This window comes from Mycetomoellerius zeteki, unplaced genomic scaffold (genome assembly GCF_001594055.1).
Source record: "Mycetomoellerius zeteki isolate Tzet28-1 unplaced genomic scaffold, Tzet1.0 scaffold20, whole genome shotgun sequence".
Taxonomy (NCBI): Eukaryota; Metazoa; Arthropoda; class Insecta; order Hymenoptera; family Formicidae; genus Mycetomoellerius; species Mycetomoellerius zeteki.
The window spans coordinates 3,049,235-3,059,492 of record NW_017256957.1 but is presented as its reverse complement, the minus strand read 5'-3'; the positions used below and the strand labels follow the sequence as shown (position 1 = coordinate 3,059,492).

General features: G+C 36.2%; 2 protein-coding genes across 4 annotated transcripts in view; both read right to left on the bottom strand.

Annotated features, from left to right (window-relative positions):
* Nucleotides 1-1,047: 1,047 nt before the first annotated feature.
* eIF5 (eukaryotic translation initiation factor 5) lies at nt 1,048-3,456 on the bottom strand. Its single transcript, XM_018447365.1, has 3 exons — nt 2,375-3,456; nt 2,045-2,230; nt 1,048-1,711 (listed from the first exon to the last, which is right to left on the bottom strand). Exons 1-3 carry the CDS (start codon nt 3,446-3,448, stop codon nt 1,574-1,576), a joined length of 1,398 nt encoding a protein of 465 aa, XP_018302867.1. The 5' UTR covers nt 3,449-3,456; the 3' UTR covers nt 1,048-1,573.
* A 360-nt stretch (nt 3,457-3,816) lies between these two features.
* LOC108722329 (uncharacterized) overlaps nt 3,817-10,258 on the bottom strand; it is an 8,754-nt gene continuing 2,312 nt past the window's right edge. The window contains exons 1-3 of one of the 3 annotated variants that reach the window (XM_018447371.1): nt 8,739-8,940; nt 4,170-4,539; nt 3,817-3,895 (exon numbers count right to left, since the gene is read on the bottom strand). In XM_018447371.1, coding sequence (XP_018302873.1) covers nt 3,856-3,895; nt 4,170-4,539; nt 8,739-8,748 — 420 coding nt within the window. In that variant the 5' untranslated portion in view covers nt 8,749-8,940 and the 3' untranslated portion in view covers nt 3,817-3,855. Of the gene's footprint in view, nt 3,896-4,169; nt 4,540-6,338; nt 6,454-8,738; nt 8,941-10,258 lie in introns of those variants that run through there. The other 2 variants (XM_018447370.1, XM_018447369.1) reach the window with 2 other exon arrangements.

Genomic DNA, 10,258 nt, shown 5'->3' with positions numbered 1-10,258 from the left:
GTTTATACGGTTCGATTTACGCCGAAGTTATAAATAACATCGATGATACGAAATTGGCCAATCACAGTCATTCCATTTTTTCAGAAGAATAGCTATGATTGGTTAGTTCTGTAACATCGATGTTATAACTTCGGCGTAAATCGGGCCGTGTAAACGTAGTAATAGTCTCGAATTTATATCGTATACAAAAATCTGTAATATATATAAGGCCTTGTGTGCATAAATATTAAAGAAATAAAAAAATTAGAAATAGATTAAATGTGACGCATATTAAATATAGATATGACATATGTATGTTTTATCTTATTCCATTATGCGGTACATTTAATCTCTATTTCTAATGTTTATTTTTCTTTAATATTTAAAATTTATTCCTGTTCCAAATTTTTTGCGCAAAACTCAATGCATACTACAGTATTTTCGCAAGCAATATTTTCCAAAAATAAGACCTTAGATCGATAACAATAAAATGAAATTAATGAAAAAGTGTCTGAAACGTTTCCAATTATAAATATTTGTTAAGAACGATCATAAAAAGTGATGTTAGTCAGAAACTTTCAAAATTTTTTTTGTCCGCACTTCGTGATTCTTTTGATGCAACCATGGATACGGTCGACTTGACGCTTGCAACGGTCGTGGAATCATTTCATCCTTGATGTTTCTCAAATGTTAAACAAGGACAAATAATGCTCGCGAATGTTGAGCGTCAAATGGATGTACTTTACAGATTACATAACTCACTTTCACAATGAGTACGTTTTGTAACTTATCAAAATGTTTCGGATATTTCCTGTTTTATCTATCTTGTTTTAAAAAGAAAAACAAATTTATACTAGTATATAAAAATATGGATATGCTTGATAACTCATTACCGAAACTATTACATCTGATTAATCAATAAAAATTCAAATTGTTTATCGATTCTTATTAATATTAAATTAACGCTACATTTGCAATTATAATCTATTTTTCTGTTAATTGTAAAGAATGGAGACATCAGGTGATCATTGCAATAAACCATATTTATTTGAATAATAATAATTAGAATAATACAATAAAGAACATTTTTAGCAGGCCAATTTCCCGGTAATGCTCATGAATGCTTTATGAATGTCTTCTTTACTTGAAAGGGATGCATTTCAAGATATACGCGCACCATTAAAATGTTTCCACAACAATCAATCAATATTAAAGAAATAACGATCTTTTCAATAAATGCGTATCTGCATCGTTAAAACGATTAAAAATATCGCGAATATACTGTACATAGATAAATCACGTTAAACTCTTAGGAACGATTAAAATTTCTTTTTCTTTCTTCTTTTTTCTTTTTCTTCATTCATGTAAACAGCATTGTTTAATTGTGTCGCTCTCATCAGCCTAAAATAACGAAAATCCTATATCTATTTGCGTATAACTTGAGATTGCATTTGCACAATTCTGTTCAAGAGGAAAATGATTATTCATCTCAGATATTACGGCTCGGGACCAGTGTTTTTTGTCATCCGTTGCGTTTGTGTATATGTGTGTATATATATGTTGGGTGTATGATACGTGTAATACGGTGTATGCTTTAAATGGCATCAATATCGAAGTCATCCTCGGAATCATTATTGGCGGCAGCGACGGTCGTAGCGGCGGTAGGTTTCGGCGTGGCCGGCGGCTGCTGTTGTTTCAGAGATTCCTGCTTGGCTCTATCGTCGTATTCGATCTAAAATGGAAAATTTCAATTGTCAGATATATCTTTTTATATCACAGTTATAAAAAAATATAATACATCATTATAAAAATAGTTGAATAAATAACACAGAAGAACAGTTTTGAAAAAATTTTATAAGGCATTAGATTTAATGAAGATTATTTTAAGAAAAAGATTTCAAACCAAGCTATTTTAATTGACTTATTTCCAGAGTTCTTAAAAAAAAAAAACCTTCTATTGTATATTTAATTATAAATTAATAGAGAAGAATTGGACAAAATAATGAAAAAATTGAATTAAAGAATTAATGATTTTCTTAGAAGCACTTGTGAACAATGAGATTACCTCCACATCGTCGTCTTCTTCCTCGGATTCAGACTCCTCTTCCTCTGCAACTTTCAACCATGTTAAAAATGGTGCAGCTCGATCATGAATCTCCTGCGACAGATCTTTCGAGACATATTTCTTGCTGACTTTATTTGACCATTCATCAAATGCCTTCTCTTCTAAGATATCAGCGTCGTAAAATAACTGTAATGTACACAAATATTTTAACTAATTGATAATTTGTGTGCAATATCTAATACTTACGATATGTATTAATACTTTCTAATTGAATTCTCTAATAAAATTTCTTAAAATATTTCTTAATTCTCAAAAAATTTATTCTTTCACCTTGAGGATTCCGGGAACCTTCGGCATCAATGCATCCTTATGCAGCGCGATCACTTGCTCGATTCCTCTGATCAAATATTTCTGTGCCTTAATGTCATCGTGAGTGAAACGCAGCAGTAGCACCCGGTATTTTTTCGCCTGTGCGGCGATTCCCTGATCGAATAACAGCTCGGCAAGGATCAATGGTGCCTTGGTCTTAATCTCGAGACGCTCCGCCTCGGCTACGAGCTCCTTGTGATTGTTATCGAGTTGGCCAGCATCGCGACGGCATTTGACCAGTTTGTAGAACATGTCCATGCGCTCTTTTTCGCTCTTATCAAGGTCGTCACTGATAGTCATACCTTTAGCACCATCCGTCAGGTCTTGAAGACGAGCTCTGACTGCTTCCTCAGACACATCTACCGCCCATTTATCGTCATCTCCGTCGTCGTTGATTGTTCTTTCTGGCGGTGGTTCCATCACGATGTCTCCAGAGTTGTTGACGTCATTTTCTGGCGAACCAGATCGATCGTTGCCGTTAGTGGTAGCAGTGGTGGCGGCGACTGCAGTCGCAGCGTCACCATTAGCGCGTTTCGAGCGTTTGCCGCGTTTACCCTCTGTCAAAGAGCTACCTTGTACTGCTGGATTCAAGCTCGGTGGATTTTTCAAGATGTACGTGTTCAACTTGTGATTGCTCTCAAGAAGGCCATGATGTCCACACGCTTTGCAACCCTGCGAGATCGTTCCTTTCTTCGAACTGACCATTAATTCGGTTTCCGGATTGTCGCAGGCTGGGCAAAGAACATATTTTCGGATAAAACCATCCAACAGATCCTGTAGCTTTGTCGCATCGTGTGAACCGTTGACAATGAAGCGTTCGTTCTTGAAGTCAAACTGCGTTTGAGCGCCCAACTCGCAACCAAAATACTTGGTCGGATACGTAGCCGGACGACCGATCGCCTTCGCCACATCCACCATGTTGACGATCACTGTCTTAATACCATTTCCCTTGCCTTCCACCTTCGCTTGGATCCGCGGCATCTTATAACGATAAAAAGCATCGCTGACATTGCGATTGACGTTTACGCTCCCCATGGTGACCGATGTTTCCGCCTTCTCTTGCTCTTAACGAACTTTATTTCTCCGATCGACAATGATCTCTGATGAGACGTCGTTGTGAAAATATTAATGAATCGGAACGAAAAAATCGGCTCTTGAGCAGCTCGTGAAGTGACGTAAAAAATCCGCTCTATTCAATCTTTCTTTCTCCTTTTTCTCAGGTGGGTAACGTCTTCGTCCTGGTTCTTCTAGATCCCCTCTGTCGCACGTTTCCAGCCAGCGGCAGTTTGGTAGCCGGCGGTGGACAGTAGCAGGCGATGGTTGCTACCTGCTCGTGGTAGCTCGTAACAGCAGCGTGTCGAGTCAGGGTGGTTCTTCCTCTTCTCAGGATTGTAGTTCTTGTTAGCGGTAAGGCGTGCCGCGCCGCTACCCGCTGACGCCAGTCACGTTTCTCTGAATGGCTGAAGCTTCCGATGCCTATTACTATAAAAAGAAAAAGCCTTGCCTTTAAAATATCATAGTAACTCAAACTGCCATTAATGATTTTAATTACTAAAAATTAAAAGCAATTATTAGAAATTTTCTAACAAGTTTATTTTAATAAATGTAACTCAATTTTTTTCAACGTCTTTAAGCATTTCTTAGCATTCCAGATTTGAGCAGAAATTACAGTTTATTTTTAAAGATAGTTAATTATTAATTTTCTCAACAAAATTTAAAATAAAAAAATTGACACTAACCAGACTGACTTACAAACCTGGAAAATTTTGAGGTCCTGTGCTTGGGCAGGACCAGATGAAGATTTAGGAATCGTTGGGTGGTATCTTGATGCCTCGGGTGTTGCCTCGGTTTGGCGGTGGCGGGCGGGGTAGGGGGGTAGTCCTCAATGATCATACACGCTGCCTGTCCGTCGCTGGTCGCCTTAAGAAAGCCTGGCAATCTGTGGTACCAGGTTGGTAATGATGTCGACGTTAACTCGCCGGTTAACTCGTCGCACGAAAACAAACGGTCGTGGGTAGTGATGGTGTTGCCGTTTGATGATCGCCAGTCGGATAATAATGTTCTACTATCGCCGCCGCCTTTGCTACACGCCGATCCTTTCCCTCTGGATGATATCCTGGATGTTTCTGCGAAAAAGAACGAAACAATCTTGAAGATGTACTAATTCATTTTCAAGTTTCTTCATTTTCGATTTCCGAGTTAGATTACAACTTCCGTATATGGTTCTAATTTTTACAATTCTAATTTCTTTAAATAAATTATCCTGCTAAAATAGAGATATTATTTTATACATTTGGGGTTCTATATTTGAAGAAAATCAAAGGAAATTAGAATTTAGTAATTTTTGTTTCAAATTTGAGGAATTTAAAGAACTTAAAGGACTTATCTTAAGTGTTATTTGAAATTTATTTGAAGATACAAAAGAAAATTTAATATTAAATCTTTTAAAGAGAAAAATATAATTTTTTAATTTGAAAAATCATTTATAGAGTTTGAAACTAAAACATTTGTATTTGTTTAGAATATATCTATCCAACTTTAATTATAATATTATTTCTATTATTATTATTTTTCCCTTTAACCTGGATCTTGTTAGGATCATTTCAATTGCAGGATTGCGGATGTATTCCGGGTGCAAAGGAAGATAGGCAAATCTTGCGGGCTGTTCTTATCCATGCGAGTTAGTGGTCTGCTAAAAGCATTCACGAGAGATGCAAAATCATGGAGATGAAATTCAGGATAATTTTCAGACATGGACGATCATCGGACCGGTGTACGTTTCATCTGGCTAGAATGCTAACGATCATCCGGATGATTTTCGTGCGGGACAAACCATATTAGGAACATGATAGCGATGATCGCTAAATCGGACTGAATGTCCTTGAAGTTGCGGAAACGAAAATTGTGACAGATTTGCAGTAGATTTAATCTCTTTCGATAATCGAACAAATGCAGTCGCAATAAATGAACATTCGCTCGAAGTATGATTGCGCGGAAGTATATATAATAAATGAAGGGGTAAGCTAGATAGATAGCTACCTATGGGTAAGCTACAGTCATGAAAATGTTTGCGACGTAACTCGATTTCTCCAGACTTATTTGAATGCTATTCTTTCGATCGTTTGATTCCGTTTGTTTTCTAAATGATGACATTTGCTACACAATAAGATAATTTTTTATAATAATAAAATATTCATAGGCGCTCTCTTTCTGAGATTAGAACGAAGAATTGTTTTTTTTATTCATGCATATAATTATTTCGTGAGATCGTTCAAAAGTTTGTACACAGATTTACATAAGGGATTTACATCGTTGTTACAAGTAATTAAATTAATGTTCCTCTTGTAAATACTGTAAAGAACAGTACTTCTCGAGGGACATCTCGTCTATTGATTTAGTACCCGAGATATCTGAGAGTGCGATTTGCAAGGACTCGTGTTTCAATCATAGTAATGTAAGTGGTGTGTAATTCTGCACCCGATTGCAGCCGGTGCCTGTTGTTTACAATAACTGTGCGTTATTAATATTGATTCTTGCGCTCCATTTACCATGCTATAAGCGGCGCATTCGTGGCTACTGTTAAGATACTTCAAGGCGAATCAAAGACGTAGCAATAACTCTTAAGACAGACTGAATTGTACTTTTTTTTAACAAAGGCACCAATTCTAAAGGACCGCGAGAATCAATTGGAATAATATTTCGAACGTTTACCCTTGTAATTTAACAATAGGATTTTTTTCTGTCAGGAAACGTAACGTCTTAAATTTGATTCACGCATGGAGCCGCAGAACTTTTGCCTTCCCATTCTTTAGTGACGGAATGCAGTGATAATCTAATAGCAAATCTCGGTTAACCCATTCGCGAGGTGGTAATTGCTCAGGGGAACTAATTCTCTCGTGGAAGTCCGTGCACCGGAAACGGTTACCTGCTCGGTACAGACGCATAAGTCGTGATTTGCGACGGTGACGCGGCTGCTGTCGTTGATCACCAGATGTACCCAGACTTGTTCCTCTTCTCCAACAGCACCCTCGTGAGCAGAGAGATACGTTGAAAAAGGACGAGGCTCGAAGACAGAAAAAGAGAGAGAAAGAGTGGAAAAAGTAGAGCAGGTCTGTCGCGTCGCCGAGAGAGAATCGATTCTCGCGCAGGGGGTAGTTCGCGAGAAAGAGAGAGGAGAGAGAGAGCTCAGGAGGTCGGCCTCTCGCTAGCGCAACTAGAGTGCTTACTCGTCTCTTCGTAGTCTGACGGCTCTCGGGACCTCGGGTCGGCCTACCCCGCGGCGCGCACGCGTCCTTTGGCCGCTGTATATTGATCGGACGCCGACGACGCCGATCCGGATGCCGACGTCGCCTCTTCTAAGGAGAGAGCAGCCTTCGGGCAAGGTCACTCTACTCTACTCGCAAATGATTATAACCGGCCCGCAATCGAGAACTCTTCTTTAACAAATTGTGGAATTAAGATTTGTGTGTGCGTGAAATTAAATTTTAATCCCGTGACATAATTTATATTAAATTAACGTTGAAATAAAATTTTTCTTTGCAGTTTATTAAGATCCTAGTCATGCGACCTGCGAATAGGACGAAAGACCTAAGAAGAAATCTTGTGAGATAGGTCGGGGTGAGTTGACCCAGGTTCAGGACGCATCATGGATTGACGCATCCGGTTCTCTCTTTACTGTATTAATTATATATTGGGTGTCTGATTAAATGAAGTAATAAATATGCTTCTCGGCATGGCAATCAGTGAATAATTTGACGAATAATTTAACCCTTCACCAGCTAAGTTGAACTTTGAAGGTATAGTCGACATTTTGATTATAAATTCCGATAAATAAATTCGAATCTGTAAAAAATAAGTAAAATATAATTCAATTTTTACGATAGTAAAAACTTTTACAAATGTAAATAAGAATTTTTTTAGGTTTTTATATAATCCAGAAAAATAAGGATCTGAACTGAAGCTCAAAATTATGTTGCTGAGGAAAATGCAAAAGTTAACACGATCGGTGGATTAATAATCTCATTTTTAATAGTAATCTAATATTCTCTTGATATTTAAATATTTTTGTTATTTCTGTATTTCAATACAAAACAGATTCTTTACAGAATTTGTATCAAAATTTACTTAATACAAATTCCGTTTGAATTGGCGAATTCTAAAACCAGAGTTTCAACATTTGCATTTACGTAATTTTGTATTCAATGAGTTTTAGCTACTATTTAAATTTCTCGAAAGGAAACTTATTGCTTTTCATTACAAAAGATTTATTTGCTTGCTAAATATAAAGTGGGACAATGTATTAGATTCTCGCGACCAGTTTTAACAACTAGTCTGTTTAGGAGTTCTCCGTTCAGAAGGACGTTCTTGATGCACCGTAATTATTGGCCCGGCGATTCTCGATAAATACTTTTCTTGGCGAAACTCGTTCTGGCACACTTGCCTCTGTTCGCGATTCGAATTCGGAGAAAGTGAGAGCATGGAACGCATAACATACTTACTTCATCGCTTACTTAATTTATTCTTATGAAGAAAATGGAGTTTCGATGGATCCTTTAAAATTGCAAAAGCATTTACAAGGGATTGTGCAATTTAATAAAAGTTATTATATAAAAAATGAGCGAATTTTTATAACTTAACATCTAGTAAATTTGCTCACTTTGTTTTTATCAAGCTATAATGCACAATCGAACCCCAGGATCAAAGTCATTTCGCCAGTGAGACAATCTCTAGAGAAATGTCCTTCGCCAAAGTTCATGGAAATTCTACGATTCGTGAGGAGATAATGTTTGAGAACCGCTGTCGACTGATAAAGCGGTATTATTTTGCATCGTTATCAAGAACTGTATGCATACTTAAGGGTCAAAGTAGCAAGCCATCTTGGCCAGATAAACGCAAAAAAAAAAAAACATTCATCAGCCACGTACGGACAAAGGAAGAAGATTTAGAATTAATCCTGCCTGACGCAATTGTCTTCAAATATTTCTAGAATTTCAAAAACTGGACGCTTTCCAGCGTTCGCATTCTCGAAAAATATTGCATATAAAAATACAATAGTAAACATTACGTATGTAAGTATTATAGATTATTTCTTCAGTATTTTTTGTATGCAATATTTTTCGAAAATAAGAATATCACAAAAATAAATAAAACGCTTGGAAAATAGGAAATATTCGAATTCCTACTTATTGTTATTACGTAATTTTTTGCAATCTTGATGAAGCTTTAATCCTTATTTTTGTATTTAATCTCATCGAGTCGAGATTTTCTTATCTGTATACGATTCTTTATATATCTTCTGTTCGCATATAAGAAATATAAACGGTACCTGATAACATCAATGCCTTTTTTCGAAGCGGACTTTTTCAAACTCAGAGAACCTTTTCAAACTCGACAAACTGACAACCGACACTGCGTGCGCTCGAGGAAGTCTGTACTTATTCGTCGATAGGGACGTATTTACAAACACGAGTCAGGCGAGATATTACCGATCGTGACAAGGTTGAACAACACGGGCTAGAAAATTGCGCCGAAAGAATGTATTATCTGCGATTTTTTATCGATGTATTTGCAGTATACATATCTATAGCTATATAATCTAATCGTAGCATATATTGCATGTCTCCGAACTAATATTGTTATCGGAAAATTGGACTGTACCGGGGAAAATAAGCGAGATATTGTATGACAGTTAGATTGACTTTTACAAAATTGGATTTAATTTTTGTCATCAATATTTAATCACAGCTCAATAGAATTCGTTATAAAATCGATTGGATTTACGGAAAACTTTAATTAGTCAGCATTGTTGCTGTCGACGTTAATGCAGCAAAATATATACTGTGACTAATTATACATGTAACATTAGCGTTGATAAATAAATAGCGAATCGCTATTGAATTCTTGATTATTAGATGATGCAACAATATGTAATTCGCATAATAATGCAAACGTCACGCAAACATTTGTTGTGCTCGTTCCTTTTTTTTAAAAGTTCAATGTTTCGAATCAGATTGTAATATAAAATAAATATTTTCTTTCGTTCAATGTGATAAAATAATAAAAGCGCAAATAAATATGCACGAATACTAAAAGGAACATTGCGTTCCATTTTTCAATCGTTATCTTTACGATTAAAATAGCAGTTAAAGCGAGAAATCAATTCTGCCAGGTCATTTAATTATCTCTTAAAGCGTGTATAATTTTCGAACTATCACTACGAGAGTTACAAAAAACGTGTAACAAAATATCAATAAAAAATGTCAATAGCAACAAACTAAAAGGACAAAATAAATTCAATGGATTTTTCGAAAACTAAAGGATTAAACTTCTTAAATCATATCATATGGGAATTCGATCAAAACATAAGTACTTAGAAAATACAGAGTAATACATTCTATGATGAATCTGTGAATTTTACGTACAAATTTTAAACAAAGAACAATATTAGGCTCTTATATTATTTAATAAACTCCTAATGTCATTTCAATATCATGCTTATAAATAATTCACCTTTTCAATGCATTTTGTAGTTTGAAAGAATACGTAATATGTGTATGACACAATTATTTGTAACAAATTCAGGACGCATTTCGTAATAATATAACTGGCTATATACCGTATTTAAAACAACTTTCCTTTGCATTTGACAAAATGTTAGAAATGTCAATGCTGACAAATTGTACTTGTCGGATATTAGCAGTTCCTGCTCGCGCGTAGAACAGATTGCTCGCTCGTTCTCTCGTTACAAAAGAGAGAAATAAATTCCTTATTGTGGCCACGGATACGCGTCAGAGTAGAGATGCGATAGGCTAGTTGGAGAAGTGCTCGCTAAAATAGATCCGCTTG